This window comes from Crocodylus siamensis, chromosome 2 (genome assembly GCF_052110815.1).
Source record: "Crocodylus siamensis isolate JL-2025a chromosome 2, ASM5211081v1, whole genome shotgun sequence".
NCBI lineage: Eukaryota > Metazoa > Chordata > Crocodylia > Crocodylidae > Crocodylus > Crocodylus siamensis.
The window spans coordinates 252,382,364-252,404,386 of record NC_143396.1 but is presented as its reverse complement, the minus strand read 5'-3'; the positions used below and the strand labels follow the sequence as shown (position 1 = coordinate 252,404,386).

Below are 22,023 nucleotides of genomic sequence, written 5' to 3'. Positions count from 1 at the left end.
GGATGGGTGGCAAGCAGAAAAGATATCGGCCAATTGTGTTTATTTTTTTAAACAGAAATCAAGAGTAGTCCAAACTATCTGAAATACTACAATGAATCTAAATTTGATCTTCCAGAAAACATCACAGGCTACAATAAAATTTGAAAGACACAAGCAAGAATTAAATCCAGTCCAACATCCACATTTTGTGTACTTTCTTCACTTTTCAGGAAGATGATGTCTTGAACCTCCCAGGGAGCAATCAACTAACATACAGTCTCAACTGGTCAAGCAAGTCAAGAATCTATGGCAGCATAATCGGCTACAGTGGTAAGAAAACAGTCTGAGATAGAGACTGATTAATTCAACTAAGAAATGTTAGCACTAATTTATGAGCTATGTGATACACATCATGAAGGACCAGAGTGCCTGAATCCAATGCTCTTTTATAATTTGGAAGAAACGAATACTTAATTGTCCTAGGGGCTGTACAAACAGAACAAAAGAAAATCCCCTGCCCCAAAGAACTTCAATTGACATATAAGGCAATATACAAGGGAACAATACAAGAAGCTCAAGAAACAGCTAGACAATGCTGGTTAGAATAATAGGAATAACTTTCAGATAATTTACCTGAATTCCTTGTAATCATCATGGGAAAGGACAATTTTAAAGATTTTGAAAGACAATGATACATGAATTTTATGGAAGTTCATAGGGAGCTTTTCCTGTGTGTAATAAAATCATTCTTCACTGAGCTGAACACCCCTTACTTTTAGATCAAAACTAAAAGTAGCTTCTATTCTTCTTTTGTGGCAGTCTTTGAAGAGTTTTATCTCTAGAAGAGTTAAGACCACAGAATGGGGCACTGGACCTCTTGCTGAGGGTGTCCACTGAATATTTTGTTACCATGTTGCCCTTTTCAGACAGATGAAGATCCAGTGAGTGAAACCTTTTTGGGCTCAGCATGCTGATTAAAATAACTTTCCTTCAGAGGGATGAAGTAAATAACAGGAATATATTTGCAATTTAGTCCAGCAGATGACAGCTACAGACCTCTTTCTTTCAGAAGACACCTACATTAAAATTATAATCCTGGTCTGAAAAAAGACTGTTTTTCAAAACATTAACTCTACTCCCAAAAAAACCCCTCCTCTCCCAATTTGCACCTTAATCTAGTAAGAAATATATATTCAGCCCTTGATGCTCATGAACAAGGTAGAAATAAAAAAAATATACTGAACGATATGAGGTGGAATCTGTTATCAGGGCCTTTCTAGTCTTTCAGTTAATTCACACAAGTCTAGGGGTGCACCGATACAGATTTTTTGGGCCAATAGCAATGGCCACTTTTTAACGAGCCATATTAACCAACACCAATCTGATTGCCAATATCTAACCTGGCAGCATCTGGCTGGTAAGTCTGTTGTGGTGGGAGGGGTAGGGGAGGGAAGGGGAATGGGGGGCAGATTGAGGCAGCTGTGGTAAGGAAGGGAGTGGGGCCTGGGCAGGGGCTGCCCAGCCGGGACAGGGCAAGGTACAGGATGGAACTGTGAGAGGCTCCACACACCCCAGGAGGGCATGGGGGGCATGCACCCCCAGATCTGTGTGTGGGGCAAAAGCTGTTTGCTGCTGTGAGCTGGGTCCAGGGCCATACTGAGCTCTTCCCGGGGGGGGGGGCTGGGCCAGGCTACATTCATCCCGAAGTTTGCCATAGCCCTCCCAACCCCAGTGCTGCCGACCCTGAGCGCAGCCTGGCCCAGCCCCCCTGTCAAGAAGAGCCTGGCACCATCCCCAGCCCCAGCTCGCCCTCACTCTGAACGTAGATCCAGGGGCACATACCTCCCATGCCCTCTTGGGGTGCGTGCAGCAGCAGGAGCTGCCACCCGCTCCCCACATCCCCCAGATGAGCTGCTTGCAGCTCTGTCCCCCGCCAGGCAGTGCTTGCCCCACTCCCACCCCCTCCCTCCCCTCTTTTTCCCTTCCCCCACCCCTTGTACCACAACAGACTTATCAGCCAGACCTGGCTGCTCTCCATGCTGCCTGGCTGCGTGCCTTGCTACTAGTGTGCTGTGCAGTGGTTGCACACATGCATGGCACATTTATTGGCCATGTAAATCAAAAAAAAGCTGATTGCCTATGCTGTCAATTTTCCTTATATCAGTGCCAATCTGATACAGGACCAATGTATTGGTGCACCTCTACACAAGTCTATGGATTCTCCTTCTCTTTGACATTTCAGTGTTGAAAACAGAAGATGCTGTTAGACATGGCATGCTAATGCAATCAGATGTGCAAAAAGTAACATTTGAAAGGCACAATAAACATATAAAACAACACTTTATTTCTAGGGATCTTAGAATAACATTTAAACATAATGAAAAATGACAGTGGTTTATACAACAAGGATCATCTGATGTTAACTAATGTAACATATACAAAGTTTTGATCTACTTCTCTAACTCTCATTTTGCAGATTAGACCCTTTATTTTTTCACATTGTTTGTTGATGTTTTTGTCAGTATAATCACTTCAAAAATGCAAACTTTTTACTACTGCTTTAATTGTTCCTTGTTCCAAGACTCAGAAAAACACCAGAGCACAAAGAAATGAAATTCTGGAAGGGTGTTTAAAAGCTGTTTTTGTCTTTTGCCAGAGTATCTACTGACAGGAAGAGAACTCCCACTGGGCCCCAAACTGGAACGCATAAAATGGCTTTCTAGTAATGATAATAGTGGAGGAGAACCTATAGCTAAGGTGTATTACCTTAGTAGCTAGGTCACAGCTTTCATATCAGAGGGGTATTTCAGAAAACCAAAAACCATTCCAAACATTTTGCACTTCTTTATTATGAAACCACAAACCAGTAACAGACAGATTATAATCTTTTGGCTAACAAACAAAAATACATGTAAATATTTCCTATAAAAATACATCCCTTATTCATTTCTACAGACGACAAATACAAAGCCAATAAATATTCCAATTCTACAGCATATATTACTTACCACCCCACCACTAAAAAATACATACTGCTGCACAGGAGGATGGTAGGAGAAAAGCGTTTTTTTCCCCAGAACTGTAAAAACTACTTATGAGTATAAAATTCCTCACCAGACAGATCATAAAATGTACATAGATTTTGTGGCAGATTTCTCATGTCTTCCCCTATGCTTCTCAATTTCTTACTGTGTTAGTGTGACTGACCTCCAAAACATACAACAATGGATTAAAAGACTGGTTACTTTATGGGCCATGCAAAACATACATACAAAATACATGCAAACTAAATACATGAATGTTAATAATATCCACAAAAAGTATAATTTAAATTAATACTTTAAAAGCTACATCTCTATTAATTCTGATCAGCAAGTAAGAAGGTTCCTTCCCTGTCTCGATTCCCTACTCTCAGCTTCCAGGCATATTCTACTTTTGCATTCCCCATCCTCTCAAGAGATCGTGTAGCTGTTAAGCCCCAATCCCACAAAATCATAAGCATGCAAATAGATCCAGGGAGTCCTGCTGTACTACTAACATGCTTAAAAGTTAAGTAATTGAATATGTCTTTTCAGGACTGTGTCTTAACACTGCTTTAGCTTAGGAGAAAGGAGCTGTCCAAACCTAACTTAGCACTAGTTAATACAACAGTGGAGTTCATAGACCCAAAGATGGAAAGGCTATAAACATTTTAGTAACCATTCAGTGAAGGTTGCACTTGAGCAGAGACACAACTCCTTTCTGAAGAACACTGGGCTTAAAAACAGCAACTCTCCCCAAGAACAGAGTGGCAAAATGCACCAAGGACAGACTGTTAATGATGTTATAACAAGTATAGACCTGATTCAAGTCACACCTACCAGGTCTCTGCAGAAATGACTAAATGTAAAGGGTGAAAACAGGCATGAAATAATTTGGACGGGGGGGCCAGGCAGAGAAAACTGCCATTGCCCAATACTAAATTTTAGTTTAGAGAGAATGATGACCTTATTAATGCTAAAGATGCAGTTTTACCAAGAAAATGGGAACAAAATGAAATGAGAGTTACTTGTCTTCACAGAGGGAAAAAAAGCCTAAAAAAATTACCCAGGATGATTACACAGCAGCCTGCTGAAGGAGGAAAGGCACCAGGAAGTATGCAAATACTAAGTGAACATGGCCCTGAAGGACACCAGATAGCGTAAGATTCTCCTTTTACTATGACATCGTATGTTTGCTGGCAAAGCAAATTTTGAGGCTGAGGTCTTCTAATAATGTGGAAGAAAAAATTTCATCTTTAAAACTGTAAGCATGCAGATGCTGTCTCTGAAGTTTCCCTGCCATAGCTGTTAACTAGACCATGGAGCTTGCTGTTACTGAAAACATTATGGCCCTTCAAACTTAAGAGACTTTCTTCAGTACCTCAGCTGGACTCTCCCTGAGCTGGTTTGCTGAGAGTGATGGAGAGAGCTGTTTGCATCCTGGTAAAAGCTCCCACAGAGATATTCAATTTCATGATACAATAACAAACATCTTCCCTTATTTACTCCCCATGGTTCATCAGCCCACATTTAACAAGAAAACATATAAATGTTTAGCACTATGGTGAAGCTCTCTGTAAACGCAGTACTTGATACATTTACAGAATGAAATACAGGAGTGCAGATAGGACTAAATGATGTTGTGTGAGTGCAGCACATCCTTCTCTGATGGGAATAAATAACGGTAATCTAATTAGACCATGGTAAACTAAACAGACCATGTTCCACCTTCCTTCTAAGCAGAATACAATCCTGCAGATTCAGTTTAACCAAGGCCAGAACCGCCTTTGTCCAGAACCTGGCATGTATCTTTCAGCATGGAAACGGCACATATGAAATCCATGTTCTTAAGGCAAGAGAGGCATATAAAAGGGCCAATGCTTCATGATATATTCTGGCTGGCATCACATAGACCCAGTAACCAAATGAGGATATTGGGGATATTCACTTTAAATGATCTGTAGAAAAACTGCTGTACAAGTTTGCCACAGCCTGGGCAAAAGGCCAAGCTTTCCTGACAGGCATGTAAAGGTTGGTTGATGAAGTTGCAATATTGATGGAATCCCTGGCAATCCTTGTGAACAGCATCTGGAGTGCTTCTCATCAGTAAGGAGATGAGCTAAGGAAGCTATAGAGAGGTTCACTTCTGTTGATCTAGAGCAAAAAGCTTTGTCTTTCCCTTTGGGAAGTTGTGGCGTTTCACTTGGTCTGCAAGTGACAGGCAAGACGATCCATTCAGGGGTAATTTTTGCCCAAGTTTCAGAAGCAGAAGCTACTTCTTCGGTTTCTCCAAGATGTTTAGGAATTTCCCTCGAGTCATTTCTCTAGCTGAAATGGCAAGGAAAAAGAAATTAATAGATGGCTTCCTAAGGTCCCTTCCAACCTTAATTTTTCTATGATTCTATGAAAACAAACAATTAAAATGAGGTAATTTGTGGTATTTGACCAGAAGGTAGTGATTCATTTAGAGCTGTATACCTGTGCTAACAGATAACCCAAGGATTTTTTTTTTTTTTAAACAAAAAAAATAAATCTATACCACAGCTTGAATTCTGGACAGTCTGGAAAATGTGGGCATTGGGTAGAAATTTCAAAGCTCAGCAACAATCTTTATGAGCTGTCTCATTACATACAATCAACACTTTCTATTTTTACTGTAGATAGCCTCAAGCTCATGTAAAATCTCCCCCTTCATCTTAGCACTATCAATCACTGAATGGTGTAATCCACAGCTCTATCACACTGTCTCAGTGCAATTGTTCCAGGATTTTATAATCCATCAGAAATTACTAAACTCTACCTCTCTCTATTTCAGGATTATCGGTCCCTAACATGCTATGATCTTTAACAGAAATTAGACAGCATTTTCTTTCTCCTTTGGCACTGCTAGTCCCTGGATGCTGTAATATAATGGAGTTTATATTCCCTCAATGTAGTTCATCTATGGATGGTGTAATAAAGTAGAGTTTATAGAGCTTTGGTCTTCTCCCTCTCTGCATTGTCAGACCTTCGATGTTTAATACAGTGAGGCAAGGTTTATGCATCTCTCTCTCACTCTTGGCACCATCAATCTCTAGTTGCTGTATTAAAACAGGGTTTACGCAGCCACTTTCCTACCTGAAACATTTCTGACTTGTGAGCCCAGGCTTTGGCACACCAACCCTAATACTATCTTTGTCCCAAAACAAGGATAAGAATATTTCAAATCTGCAGCATTAAGGAAACAGCCCTGGAGAGATGTGCTCTTTATATACTTTCTTCTCAATTTCATTTATTTTAAACAAAGGTTTCAATGAGTTTTGTGCTTCAAGATCACATGAGGGCTCAATCTCTATAGAACCCATTCTGTTCTAAACCACTCTTCAGAAAGGAAAAACAAGTGACCATACTAATATCTGGCATACGGGTATTTTCTGTGACACTACCACTTGTCCAGTTAATGTGAAATAAGTCAGATTCTGACAAACACTCATCATCTGGTAAAGACATTGGGTCACTACTGACCTGGATCATTAGAAACTGTGCCCAAAAATGAGAGACTTCCTATATCATTCCCAATTTCCTAAAATGATCCAATCTTGACTTCTTTGCCTGAAATAAAACTTGAAAGATCCAGAAAGAAGCAAAATGCTTCTGCTAAAATGATCAGCAGCGAACTACTTAATGCTGACTGATAAATTCACAGTGGTAGGGTTACAGAGTCAACATCCCACTGAAATGGATGGGGTGTATCAGTCGTCAGGCCTCTTGTTTCCAGCTGTCTTTTGACTCAGACAGACATTACACAGTTGTTACATTTGGTTCATGTTTTCTGCTGTGAGGGCTACAAACTTTTAGATTTTTTTAAAGATCAAAAAAAAGATTCAGGAGCACAATCCTAAAGTAAAAGGTAAATTCCAGAGCAAATTCCATGCCTGAAGGGATTGCAAAATACACAGGGATTTCTTTGTAAAAAAAAGTAATCTTGTGTCTAAAGAACCAGATTGGGATTCAGATCATCTGGGGTTCATTTCCAGACATGTTCCTGATTCACAATGCAAGCTGCTCAAGTAAACTGCTTACTCATTTTGAACCTCAATTTCCCCATCTGCAACATAGGCATAATATATGTCCATTTCTCAGGGTGTTTATGAAGTTTAAATTGTTAATATAATACTGATAAAGTGTTTTGAGACTCTTGGATGGAAGATGCTGTAGAAGGGCAGGGGGTGTTTGTTATTTTCCCAGGGATTAAATTATTATGCATAAATAAACCAAGAACATGATTAACAAAAATGCGAGTTCAGTCTGAAACATATTCTGCAGTAGAACCAACTCCCTAACGCCCCTACCTCAAACCAGCCCACAAAACAGGGTCATAAAATGCCATTGCGGAGAAAGCACAAAGTCAAACTAAACCATTATCAGCAGAGTGGAAAGTTTTCCTGAGTGCCAGTCCCATATAGGAGATATACGAATGTATGACAATTCCGTTCCCCCAAAGAGGGCTGCACCCTATAAATCAGGCACTGAGCATAGACTCCTTCTGTGCTCTGACTGGAATTACTGTAGGTTGGGGGTTGCTCCAGAGCACGTGCCCTCCTGTTCACTTGTCATCGGAGATGTTAACATTTCTGATTAATTCACAGACCTCTCATTTTATTCTTCATTCCTTTATCCTTGCTATCCTGTTCTGCTGCAGCTTAAAGATTCTTACCGACCTGCTACAATAATCACCGCCCGTTCTCCCCCCCCCCAAACCTGGTGAAATTGTTTAGTGATGCCAACCGCGCTTTTAATTTGCAAGACATCAGACACAGAGGTAATTTATACCAACATCTGTTCATTTCTGACTTCTGAAACAAACTCGCACATGCTGCTACAAAATCCCATTAGGAGCAGGAGACAGCCTTCTGCTATTCTGTATTCCTCTTCTCCACACACACACACACACACACACACACACACACACTGCTGTAGGGCTTTATTTTTAAAGGCATGATATCACACTCAAACAAGGGCACTACATCTTTGTATATGCATAGAGATGGCTACAAAATGAATCCCACTACTGCAAACAATTCCCAGCCAAACTGTGAGGGCAAGTTTCCACAATTATTTACAATCTTGTTTTCCTGGCTATGACTGCCTCACTGAGCTGCCCCAGAATCACAGTTCAGTATAATCCTGATAAAGACAGGACAGATCCTGATTACACGGTGCTGAGTTCAAATGTCTTGGCAATTTCTTCCTCTTTTCTTTTTTTGTAATCTGCTTTGGAGTCTTTTCTGAACCTCGGTGTTTCACAGTCTCTTATATTACATCCTTGTGTCCCACACTGCTTGTGTTAAATGAATTTTTTATAGTGGTAATATCATTGCCAATTGGGTATCTTGGAGTTATTCAGGTTGAGTTATAAGCTTGAGAATGAAAAAACCATCACACCCACATTCTAAATGTGACTGCAGCCCAAAAGAAAGACAGGAAAACCTCTCTTAAGCAGCTACCCTAGGGACCAGCTAAAGCCAGTTGCCTAGTAGATAGAGGTGGATCTTTTAATTAAAAGGCTGGACAGGATTGTACTGGAAACCTTTGGGATATTTTTAAATGGTTGCTTAAACCAGGGACTTGTCTAATGGAGGTGGGGCCTGAGTGCAGGTTTCATTGTACCAGCAAACAGATACCACAGAGCCTGTGCAGCATAAAACAGAAACATGAATCTCCATGTCAAATCACGATTTACAACCCTTCCTATGCTGTGCATCTATCACTACAATAGAAAATCAACAATGGATACGATCGCAATAGCCTGGTTACAAATTAATCTTCTCAGTTAGGTGGGGAAGAGGAGAGGGGGCACTGAGGCCACAGAAAAACACCATTTTAAAGATGTTAGTGGCCTCAGTTACAATAAAAGTTGAGTGTTTGAATAGATCCTCCCTTTCCTTGGGCTGCAAAGAGAATTTGGATCAAAGTGCTGTAAATAACAGACTCTTGTCCCAGAAATTAAATTTGCTGCCTTGAAATAGGTGGATCTCAAACCAGGGAGTGGACAGGAGAGGATGGGGCTGAAAAGAGAAGCTGCGATTTCTCCTTGCTGGGAGGGTGAAGTAAGGTTTAATATAATCTCCTCTTTAGAACTTCAATCCCTCAATCCTGCACTTAGCCTTGCTGCCTTGGGCTCCTTGCTGCTACAACTGTCCCCAAACTGCCTCCTGCAGTAAATTTTGCAGTTGCTGGTTGAAAAGATTCAGTGGTACAGATTGATTTCCTACAAGTGAGGAGATGAGGGATTACCAAAAGCAGCCCTGGTTAACAAGATTGGGTGCAGAATCTCCTGCTAGAGCAGCCCACTCTGCCAGTGCTTTGCATCCTTTCACTATGACATATGGGTTTCATTACACGAAGATTTTCCTGATTTTAACTTGGAGGCGATTACATTGGAAATTCGGAGCTAGCTTTACATCTGTAGCAATTCAAAGGTTAAGTAACTTTTTAATCAAATGACAAAGACTCATAACATTTTGCCTTCAATCCAAAATGAAAGCTGCTGCTTTGGATGTTTCTTCCAGGGACAATTTAATTAGAAAAGAACACTATAGGGGAATTGGGGGTACATTCTCATTGGTCCCCAACATCTCATAAACAGCTCTCTCATGTGTGACAACACAGTACAAACTGTGTCAGAAGATCTGGATAGGAGGTTTTATCATAGTAAACCCAGTAATGAAAACAGTGACTTACACTGATATAAACAACTTTCATCCCAAAGGATCCAAAGGCAATATACATATTTACACACAACATCTTGCTAGTATTCTTATTATATCCTAGGAAAGAGGGGAAATAAACATCTCTCCCTACCCCCCGCCAAGTCTTGTGATATCAGATCCTGAATGTGTGACAATTTTATAAATAGAATTACTATTTTAGATAATTTGGGGTTTAAAAAACAAATTAATTGGTTCTTGTTTTCTGCTCCAAACCAGGTCTTGTACAGATCCTGGCTTTATACACGAAAGCACTTTAAAAAGTTTCAGTTAAGTATTTATAAACTTTCTAAACAGTGTCTAAAATAGTTTGTCTTTACAATACCATTCCACCATGCAGTTACAACACATTCTTAAATACCTTACTATCCTCAGCTCTTCTTTGGCTGGTACATGTTGTCTTAACAGAGAAGAGTCAAAAATGGTTGTCTTAATTCATATTATCTTCCACCACAGTAGTCTGTTGCTTGCTTTTAAAGCATTTCCTTTTTTTCTAAGATTATTTTGTCTCACTACAGAACAACTAAATCAACAGGTCTAACTATCCTAAACATTTATTTTCTGGTGGGCATTTTGTGACCAGTTTCTCTCCCTTGTTTAAACTACAGCATTCTCTGAGTAGATGAACAGCCAGCACCAGGAAACTAATGAAGGACAGGGATTGATTGTAGATATATTTTACCAACCCAGGGATGGCAAAACTGAATGGATACAAACACATATAAATGCTAGTGAAACTGTTGAAGACAAAGGAGTCCACCTAGTAAGGTGATAGAGGAGCAGCTGGAACAACTTGCAGCTTCTTTTTTCAGGTTTGTTATAGCAGAGGTGATTTTTCTTATACTAGGTAGGCAACACCAGTATGGGGAGAAACATTCTTGATACCAGTTGGGCATGTTATACAGAAGGCCTTGGGTGAGTTTATGAACAATGGGTAGGATCCTTGCTTGTCTTAGTTGTGAAAGCCAACGGCAAAGCCAGTCTTTTGGGTGAGGAGGTATACTGCATCTGGGAGTTAAAAAGGGTAAGTTACAACTTATTTACAAAGATATAAACTAAAACAGAAAATAACTGAAGAAAGAAGCATAAAGAGATGCCAGAATGCCTAAGATTTATGGGATACTATTATCAGAACTAGAGGTCAATCAAGCTTTGATAATACAAGAGAAAGGGAGCCTCATGCTGGTTTCCCAGAGTGATCTTAGCTCCTCCTCTACCATGCATACTCATAAACAAGACTTCATCAGTCTTATCAGTACCCGATAGATGGTTTAATCCATCTCAGACCTCTTCATAAAAATAACCCCTGCTGCTCTGCTGACCCCCTGTCTTCCTGGAATGACTGCCAGAGCGGTTACTGTGGACCCTAGAAAAACCTACATATGACACAGCAGGCCACAAACTGTCAGTAACTGTTACTGCCCTGAAGAACAGTGACAAGCACATGCCATCCCAATCACCTTTATAGACAACAGAATAGCATACCAGCTTGTCTCACAATCTTCAGCCTAAGAAATCCTCATTTGACACAGAATAGCCCTGACATCTTTGTATTTGGTCTGTCTCCATGGCACAATGGCAGCATTATGTTGTACAAGAGAAAACAGATCTCAGGGAGATGGACTCAAGTGGTTTGTATTGGTAATAGTGGATCTATCAATTGTTGGAGATGTGCCACAAACTTGGCAGCAATAGGTCACTTCAGGTGCACAGGAATACCCTAAGTTAGCTACATTAATTTGTTACAGGACTGATGGACAACTCCCAGAAGCAGCCAAATACTTCAAATAATATTTTAACTCAGTAAAACTTTTATCCTCCTTTCCTGTTTCAACATATTCACAATCTCATTTTGATTCTCCCAAAAATATACTTGGTGCTATTCAACATCACTTGACAACTGTTTTTTTTCTAAGAACCCAATGAAAATAATTTACATTCTTCCTATGATTCCCTATCAGCTTTCCCTACCCTGCTTTCAGAAGAGCAGAGCAATGTGAGATTCTGGATTCACAAAGTGCAGAGAATGATGCTCAATGAGCTCATAGGAGCCTATAGGCAGTGCTGGCTCACATACAGATAAGCAGTGCCATCCCACACAGAAACTGGCATCCCAGCCCAGGCACGAATAACCGCTGAGATCACATTCCAGGTCAAGTACATTAGGTGTGTACAGATACTTTGTGTCAAGTGACCTAAATATTACTATGCCTTCCCACATCAGGCCCTCCCACTTCAAGGAAAGAATAGCACCCAGAATACTGTGAGGCTGAAGGCCTGATCCCCTTGACCCTCAGAGTAGGGAAAGAGTTGCATCTCCTCTCCTGGAAGCCAATAAAAACCCTCTCTTGATTATAATTTAGATAAGAGCCACTGGATTGAATAATAATGTCTGAAACTCCCCTGGCTGTTTCACCTTGAGACGTCCATCACTGGGTTAAACATGATGCTAATTGCATTTGGATTGATTAATTTCTCTCACTCCTGTCTATTCGAATAATGCTTAACAAAATAATCACAGCACCCAGAGCCAAATCTTCTCCGTCAAAGGAATGAAGCCATCAGAACCAGCAGAGATGAAAGAAATGAAGATGACCCGTAATTACTGCTACGGTGATATCATTACCATATTATAGAAAATGAGTGTATGTGGGGGGAGCGGGGGCTGCGATTATTATTTATTTTTTAATGGAACCTTACGTCCCAAGAATACAGATCTGACACAGCAAAGCATACAGAAATACGTGACTGAAAAAATACAAATCTTGTGCATTAAATTGCAAAATACAGCGAACACTGAAGCTCCAGATACATCAAGTGTCTTGTGGTGCGAGCTGATGTTATTCACTCCACTATTTTTTCATTGCAGTAACACTTTGTATATGACTAGCATAGAGATTTAAGATGCCTACTTCCTTACCAAAATCCTCAGACATCTGCAATAGAACTTACTCTTAATCCCCACACTGAAACCACTCTCTTTGTTTTAATAACACTAAAGGTGGTCTGTGTCTGCAGCCTGGCACTCAGATTTTAAACTGAAAAAACTTAAGCCTATATTCAAAGCAAAGCTTATAAGTAAAAGACAATTATTCTTACATGGTAATTCCTTGTAGAAACAGGCTGTAAATTCAGTGGCCAGTTACACTAGAAGATCACTTTAAATCCTCATTATCGTGGCTCTGTACAAGTATTAAAATGGATCTAGACTGCAAAAATTTGAACGACGATTCAAAAAACAAGATTTTCACCCAGAAGGAAACCTTTCTGCTTCCTTTATTTTCCAAAATACACTCCCCAAGCCCCTCTCATTTGAGAAACAAATAGCCTGGCAATTGTGTAAGATCTTCAGACACCTGTGCTCTGCAATTTTAATTGTGGTTTATACAGTTCACTTGTCTTAGTGCTGGTTACGTCTGCCCCCTAGTCTCAGACAGAAGACAAAATATGCAACTAACAGCTTAAAACATTTATTCTGGAGTAAAGCCAAGGTCAAATGCACAAAAAAAATTTCACATGCCAAAAAAGTCAAGACATAAGACCAGGCACTGAATCATGAAGCTAATTAAACAAATAAAAAGGAAAATACATTTGAGATCTGTCTCTCCCATTAAACTGGTATTAAAACCATCTTAAATGATAGGTATTATGCCAATATCTATTCACTAAGGCCTCTTGTTATCGTCATACTAGGTACAGTATGGCCAAGCTTCCTCTACAGAACTGTCCCATGAGTATGCCTTATCCCTAATTTCTCTATTGCTTTTACCATTTCAATAAGGGATTTTCTACATATTTTTCAGGTCTTGCTGAGACACAATATTCCTTCAGGAAAATGTTCTTTTCAATCCTGCCCTATCCCTGAAAAATATTAATCTGTTGCACAGATTCTCACTATTTCCCAAAGCTAGGAATCCTTCTAAAAGCCTATCCAAATCCATGAATTCATCCATTATGTACTCCTGGAGGAATGACTCTTGACCTACCAATGCCAACATCTTATTGAGGTTCCTCTCTTGAAGGTGGCTTTCCTAGTTAGTACCCTGTGATGGCAGCTGTTTTAACAGATTGGATCTATCTCTGGCTCTAAGATATTTGCTTGGAGTGGTGGCAAGTAGGTTTCCACTGATGAAGGGTTAAGGGAGAATGCAACCGGGGTGGGGAATAGATCATTCTTGAGATGAGCACATTCCCCTCGAAGGAAACTGGCATACATACACGGAAGGCTGGACAGAATGGCTATAGTTTCAGTTTATGTCATGTTACAGGTCTCTAGTTAACGTGTGGTACACGGATTCAAGCATCTTCAATCCCCTTGTTACAATACACCAGGAGGTAGAATTTTTGCAGACTTATAAGTGCCTGGGAATCACATACTTTAAGGCTTTTGTTGGTCACCTTCAGGGGCCAGGAAGGAATTATTTTCTCTGTGTGAGTGTTTCTTTGGCTTATGGGGTTCTCTCATCTTCCTCCAAAGCACTGGACGTTGGCAACAGCTAAGGCTTGGAGTTTTGAATGAGGTGTACTACTGTGTCAGATCTCTTTCTGCTACTACTTAGAATCCTCACAAGTTTCTAACTATATGGTTTTACTTTTCCCCTGAGAGTCAAACCAATCAAATTTGGAGTCAAGAAGATATTTTTCTCCTAGGCCTGCCTACATCTGAGGCATGGGATGCAGTCCTCTCTCTGAAATACTCTGAGTATAAATTGAGGCCTTAGCTGCCACTGCAGTAATGGAACATTGGCACCAAGCGTTTGGAGCGAATACGTTTTAGGAAGTTTTGGGTAAACAGTTGCCTGAAAATACAGCAGGCTAGACTTGATGGCTACGGAGGCTTCTTCCAGTCCTATGTTCCCAAGTCTCTACTGTTTTGTGGAAAAGTGCACCTTTCCAGTAAGAATTTCAAAGTCCAACCTGAGTCTGGGTGGGCAGACAATGGAAAACTGACTACAAGAGCCAATCTGATCAAAGGGATTAGAGATATCAGAGTAGAAAGAATTATATATTTACAGTACAATTACTGAAAAATATTGTGGCATGGTCATGTAAGTTCCTATATTCTTTGGCTAGTAACAACTGTGAGACAGGCAAAGTACTGAGATACAAACAATATAATTATGCAAGTCAGGGCAACCAAACAGAATGCAGGGAGCCATGTTGAATGGAAAAGATTATGGGTCAAGAACTTCATAGCATCATTGCCCCCTGAATGGCTGAGATAAATCCTTTCTGTGGAATACCTAATAGTGTGACATTTGTATTTCCTAATTCATAGAATTATGAATCTAATGAAAGAGTTCAGAGATGGGGGTCAAATTATATAATTTAAATTCTGTTAATAAACAGTATAAGAAGGGTTTAGAATGAAGGAAATAATCCAACATTCTAAATTTATTTGCCCAAAGTTCTGTGTTTGTCTACGTCCTAGAATTACAACTTGAAAAGAAGCAGTTACATAATACCTCCTGTGTTACAAGTTCATTATAAGCCTTAACATCTATAAAGAACCATAATGCTAAGAAGGTCTTATATGCAAGTAAGTTATTAATAATCTTAAAATCAATATTTTAATATAATAATGATCTTTTAATCAAGTTAAAAGATTGGTGTTTCTTTAACATGCTTTTTAATCCCAAAGAATCCTTTTTGAAAAATCAGTATGTGGGGAGAAGGAATGTAATCCTAGATATCACAGCAAGTTAACCAAGATTATGGATCTTTATCAAAAGAACCGAGGATTGCTTTTTTTGTTCATTTGTTTTGGGTGTTTTTGAGTGAAATGTATTGTTTGTCTTAAATGTGAAGAAACAAAAGATTCCTTTCCCCACAAATAAAGTACTGATACACTACAGAAAGTAAACGCAAGGCTGTTGCAATTTGAATTGGGTCATATGTTGTGTTTTCCAAACCATACTCTGTATGGATAAATACCAGCAAATGATTCAAATCTTACTATCCCAGGGTCTAAGACTTCTTCGCATAGGTTATGAACTAGAGAACACCAGCAAGGAATGGGCTTCTAAATCTAAGCTGCAGCCTACAATATCTCCTGGAAGAAAAAGAATAGAACAGTTGTTATCAACCTCTTTAGACCAAAGGCCCCCCGCCACATGAGCTGCCCTCCCTTATCCCCCCAGGAATATGACAGCCCAGCATGCAATCATGCTCTAACTAAGGAAAAATAATAGTGCAATTCTTCTGTTACAAAAAACTCAGAATCTTTTTGACACACTGGATTCCTATTTGAAATCTCTGGGTTTTTCTTTTCAATCATGTATAGCTAGCCATCTGCACACCTAATCAGTGCTAATACTGTGTGGTATCTTTAAAAGGATCTCACAGCACTTCCGGATGAAAATCACTGAAATAGCATCTTCACAACTACTTTGGCAGTGAGATCAAAAGATTCTTCTTTCCCAATTCACACTGAAATACGTCTTCCCTCTTTTGTGACCATCTATTTGTCCAACTTCCTCCCATCATTCTTCCTGGACAGTCACACCACTGCCAATCTCTATTTTCTCTTCCCTGTCCTCAGTCCTTTAATTCCCAGCTTCTTTTTCCCTACCTTCCATGATCCTCTCTGCTCTGCACCAATGCCCTGGGCTAGAGGAAATGGTAAGAGCCAGAAGTGAATCTGGGGTTAGAAAATAAGCAGACTTGCTACTATGCATTTATTTTGGAAGTCAATGGCCCCCAGGGTATCTGAAAGTAGTTGAGAGGTGTGCAAAAGGAAAGCTGTCAAAGATGTGTGAGAATAGAACAGAAGGAAAGAGGTAAATTTGAAGGAATAAAAAGCACAGCTTGAATTGTGAAAAGTCTTGTGAAACTGTCCATTAGCTGAGCCCTACCTATTTGAGACAGCAGAATGTGACACCATTCACAGCACACCATGTAGGTATTTACTATATAAGTATAAAGGTTCACTGCAAGGCTCAGCTTTAGCTAATCTAATTGGCATGAATGACACTGGCACCGCAGCGCTGGCAGTGGCGAGAGCACCACAGCAGTAAGCGGGGTGATCCTGCAGACGCCATTGGCGCTGTCAGCAGGGGGCGGGGTGGGGAGCAGAGAGTGGTGAGCACCATCTAGGGGCCAGTGACCACCCACAGACACTGCCAGCAGTGGCAATTGCTGACCGCCTGCAGATGCTGCCGCTGGTGTCTTTTCATAGGGGCCGCACCACCACGCTCAGGGAGTGCACGTGCGCTCATGTGCACCCCCTATGCATTGCCACTGCTAATTGGGTTTAAATACACTCAGGTGAAGGGGAGGTTGAAATATAGACACAATAGCTAGGGACAGGGACAAAACCAGTTTAAGAAACTGGTTTAAACCTATAACAGAACAGATGTTCAGTGCATATAAACCAGTTTGAAAATAGCTGCAACCAGACTGAGATAAACCTGGTTGAATGTAGTATCAGACTTAACTGATTTGAGTTTCTGCAATGTCTGTTCCAGACCCCTTGCTGGTTTAAGGTAAACCAGATGCCCCCAGCATCCCAGCATGCTCTCTTGGCTGGACAGGGTTCTCTGCCCCACAGCAGGGCTGGGCCTTGCCTTCTCGTCCCTCACTGGAGCTCCAGCAGAGACTGTAGGCACAGTAGGATCTGCCTGGTTTCCCCCTGCCCTACCCCACCTTGCTGCTCAAGCAGGAATCCCTCCCACACACTCCCTGCCTCCTTCCCATCTCCCACAGGCATGTGGTATGCTAGCTAATGCTGAGAGGTGTCTGTATATATCTCACTCCAATTTCACTGGGACAGACAGGCAGAACAGTGACCACTTTGGACTGTTTGGAGCCAATCAACAGGTCAGCTGGCAAGCTGTTTAAGAAGTTTGAAGTAATGCAGAGAGGCTACTGTTTTGCCGATTGGGTGATAAACATTGTTATCAGCCCCCTGCTGGCTTGCCCCAGTCTGAGTTTGCTGCAGACTGTTTAAAGAAGCAGGCAGGGAGATTGAAAAGCTCAGTATCATCAACAGATGCATGCACTGCACCCCCCTTTGCCTCAGTGCTAGCAGGGGGTTGGGGTCTGGCAACACTCCTGCCCCTTGAGCAGCAAGTGGGGAAAAGCCTGGGTTGGTGCAGGCAGACCTCCCTAATCAGAACTTTCTGCAGGGGCCTGGCCACACCCCCCTCAGCTCAGCACCACGAAAAGGAAGGGAGGGCTGCTCTAGTGCCTCCTGGCTTCTACCCTGAGCCACTGTAGACATGTGCCTGAACTTCCTCAGTCCAGACAGACTGTCTGTCCAGTTACAAACCAGTTCAGCCTAGCCAGGTTAGACTAACCTGCAAAGATTGAATCAATTCAGGCTCAGGCTTTTTGATGTCTGTTCCTAGCCAATAAACGTGCCCAGTGACTCCTGCTCCCAGACGCATCGTAACTTACAATCCCCTCTTCCATAAATATCCTACTATTTCTAACTCCCATCATTCTGAAGAAAAGCCTAAAATCATGATCTTTGTTTAAGAGGTACAATGATATCAGCCAGAGTCAGCTGACAGCTCCCACCAGAGGAAAGGATAGCTTCCCTAAAACCAGGGAGAAAACTCCAGATTCACAAAGCCCAGAAATCAGCCATGATTACTGAGTCTGCCCTGCAGAATCCATCTAAGAATCGCTGATTAGCTGTGCTGTTACTCTGCTCTTCTACTTCCCAAATTCCTCAGCTTCCATCTCCACATCCCACGTGGTACAGGAGGAAGTGTTATAAGAGGAAAAAGAAGAGGGCATCAGATCTAGGAACACTTTGGAGAACTGGGGTCAGAGATGAACAGGCCTCCTAGGAGTTGGGATGGGTCTGACAGACTTGGAGGTTCAGAAACTTAAGCCAGTTAAGAGACTCCACAGGTGTGTGAAGTGATAAGAGAATATGCAGATATACAGGTAAGGGAAAATCTGCAGGAGAGAAAAACATTTAAGAAAAGGTGTATAAATAAGAAAAAGGAGGAAAATTGAAGAAAAAGAAATAAGTATGAAAAGAAGGTTAATAAAGAAAAAGGAAATGTATCAAATTAAAGGACAAGAAATGGTACGCAAATTAAAGCTGAGATTTTTTTTTTAATTTACTTCTCATTCTTCCTGCTATACTAAACTTCAACATTGATATTACAGCAGTCATCCTCTGTTCAATATTATCCCATAAACCCGCACCTCAAATCTCATTTGCCATTCTCTGACGCCTTTTCCCTAAAAGCTACATTTTGAAAGTCCAGTTACTATATGAGAACTACTGCACCAGGTACCCAGTAAAGACAAGGGGAGGAACACCATCTTCCTGTCAGCCTTTTCACATGCACATGAGTCTACTGAAGCTGTATGCACATCTTTTGTGCTTTAAGAACTTTCAATATATTCAGGTAAGCCTAAAACTAGGCATGAAAATCTGTGAGGCAACACACAGACTATACGCTGAAAAGCCAAATGACAGCTTGGCCTGCTACCCAGAAACACCCATCACCCAGCCCTTTTCTGTTGGGATTTGTATTGAATTACGTTTACTGCAGGTTAATAATTAGTTTTTAGCATAGGAGTCCAGTGTCGTCGTCCTCCCCCCAGGAGACGAGAAACAGGCTGAGTGATTTTTAGATTATATGCTCTGATAAGACACTGGCCCCTGGCTCCCTATGTGCTCGTGCCATACAGGCCACCTGCTCTACAGAGCTGCCACTAGGGACACTCTGGAAAAGGTTTAATAATAATGCTGTCTCCAGAGATGTTATTCAAAGCTTGAACTGAATTTACATCCTATATCACAAACTAAAATCCTGTATACAAAATACTAGTAACAATCCCAAATCTATGAACCATCTCTAGAAGAGATTAATACTATACGTTGCAGAAAAGTGATGAGAATTTACCATGTCCGGAGTTGTAAGAATCATGACGAAACATAGAAATAAATACACTAAATCCAATCAGTGGTCTACCTAGTTCAGGGGTGGGCAAAATATGGCCCATGGGCCAGATGGGGCTTTGCCCAGCATGCAGAAGGGCTCTGTCCAGCCCGTGACAGGTCCTTTAGTCCTGTCTCGTCTTGCCATGATGAGTCCTGCAGCTCCCTGGGCATGCAGCAGTGTTGGGGTGGCTCTCCAGGTGGACTGCCTTTCTAGGCAGCCTATGTGGCGGCAGCTGCTTCCAGCTGCTGCTGGCCCCAGCCTTGTGGTACTGGCAGGGACCTGCACGCAGCCCTGACCTGCCCCATGTCTGCTGCGCACACAGCTCTGACCTGCCTCGTGTCTGCTGCGGACTCATGCTGAACAGCTGCAGCAGCGCCAGTAGGGCAGAAGTGTGCTCGGCACAGGGGAAAAGTGGCCCCTCCCCCTCACTGCTGCCTGGCGCTTGCTGCAGCAGCTGCCTGAAGCCCGTGCTAGGATGCCATGCAGCTCCACTGCTGTCACTGCCACCTCCAGGCTGCCCAGTGGGGCAGTGCAAAGGAGCCGCAGGGGAGCCCAGTAGCTGCTGTAGGAAGTGGTGGGCAGCAGTGAGGGGGAGGGGCTGGTTTTCCTTGTATTGAGTACACTTCTGCCCTGTTGGCGCTGTTGTTGCTGCAGTTGGTCAGCACAAGCAGGTGATTCTGCAGCAGGCGTGGGGTAGGTCAAAGCTGGGCGTGGGTCCCTGCCAGTACTGCAGGGCTGGGGCTAGCAGCTGCTGCTGCCTGGCCTGCCTAGAAAGGCAGTCCAGCACAGAGCTGCCCCAGCCCCCCTGCATGCCCATGCAGTGGCAGGATGCTCCATGGCTGGGTGGTATAGAGCAGACATGAGGCGGGCCAGGTCAGAGCTGTGCACGCATCTGGTTGATCTGCTCCTGCAGGGTTCAGTCCGGAGTGGGCATGGGGCAGAGCTCAGGCTACACGCTGTTGGCGGTTGCGGGCAGGTGCCACAGGCAGTACAGGCTTGGGGCTGTGGCAAGGCAGGAGCAGGTACTGACCAGCTCCGGGGGGAGGGCAGGAAGCCACGCATGCACGTACACAGGGGTCTTCCACGCACACCCCACCATACCCACAAACCCTCCCGCATGAACCCCACCCTCCCCACACAAACACCCCACAAATTCTGCACCCACCTACACCCTCCACACCCCTTCCCACATGCATACCCCCTCCCCACACACACACACACACACACACACACACTAGTGCACCTCTGTGGGGAGCCCCGCTCACTGCTACCCACACATGCACCCACCACCTATACATCCCCACAAGTCCCCATACCCACACACCCAACATATGCACACATCCACACACATACCCACAGCCCCATACCCATCCACCTATACCCTTCTACCGACACAGTCTCACAATATACAAAAGTAAGATTTTATTTTGAGCTATTATGCAATCACTTCTATATACACTACGTAAACACACACAAATCTGACAAAATATCTTTTAAAAATAAAATTAAACTATGTTATTGTAGATGTATGATTTTCAGTATATAATTTGGGGGGTTTTCAGTTCCAAAATGACAAGCCCCCTTCCCTAAAGGAGTACTTCCGGGGCAAGGGGAGGGATGTTTGGTGGCAAAGGTCAGGGGGTGGGTCTTCTGGTCACAAGATGTTGGGTAGGGGGCAGGGCATCTGTCAAGGGGTAGTGTTACCCTTGTGGCCCTTGGCAGCTTACCAAAACTAATTGAAGCAGGTCTCCAACCAAAATAATTGCCCACCCCGAACTAGTTTGATATTCTCTGACTGTAACCACTGCCAGAGACTTAGGGTGCAAGAAACTTCACAGTGAACAATTATGAAATAACTTGCCCAAACAGAAAGGTTTTTTTCCCCCCCTCACTCCATGCAGCTGAAATATGAGGTTTTATATCTCTCCTAAAATACCTTATCCAAATATAACTATGGATGGTCATCCATATTAAGTGTCTTATCCTTTTTTGTATCCTGATAAATTCTTGGCCTTAAGGAGGTTGTGTGGCAGCAGGATCCACAGGTTATATTATACAGTGCAGGAAAAATATTCCCTTTTATCAGTTTTAATCTGGTCATTCATTTTCACTAAATTTTCCCTTGTTCTTTTTAAGACAAGAATCAGTAAGAGTTCTCACTTTACCTTCTCTATCATGTCCCATCTTTAAACTAAATAGCACTAACATTTTCATGACCTTCTCATACAGAAATCTTTGATTTATTAGGAACACGCAGCCTGAAAGTGAAAGATGCACTTTTCAGACTTTCTTGAAATTATACCACCACAAAAAAGACTCTTCCAGATGAGGCCTTAGGATGATTCAGGTTGCACATCTCTAAAAAAA

General features: G+C 42.0%; 1 protein-coding gene across 1 annotated transcript in view; it reads right to left on the bottom strand.

Annotated features, from left to right (window-relative positions):
* Positions 1-2,808: 2,808 nt before the first annotated feature.
* Positions 2,809-22,023, bottom strand: part of LIN52 (lin-52 DREAM MuvB core complex component) — a 71,704-nt gene continuing 52,489 nt past the window's right edge. Inside the window, exon 6 of the mRNA XM_090033661.1 lies at positions 2,809-5,327. Within this exon, the coding sequence (XP_089889787.1) occupies positions 5,272-5,327 (56 nt within the window). The 3' untranslated portion in view covers positions 2,809-5,271. The remainder of the gene's footprint in view (positions 5,328-22,023) is intronic.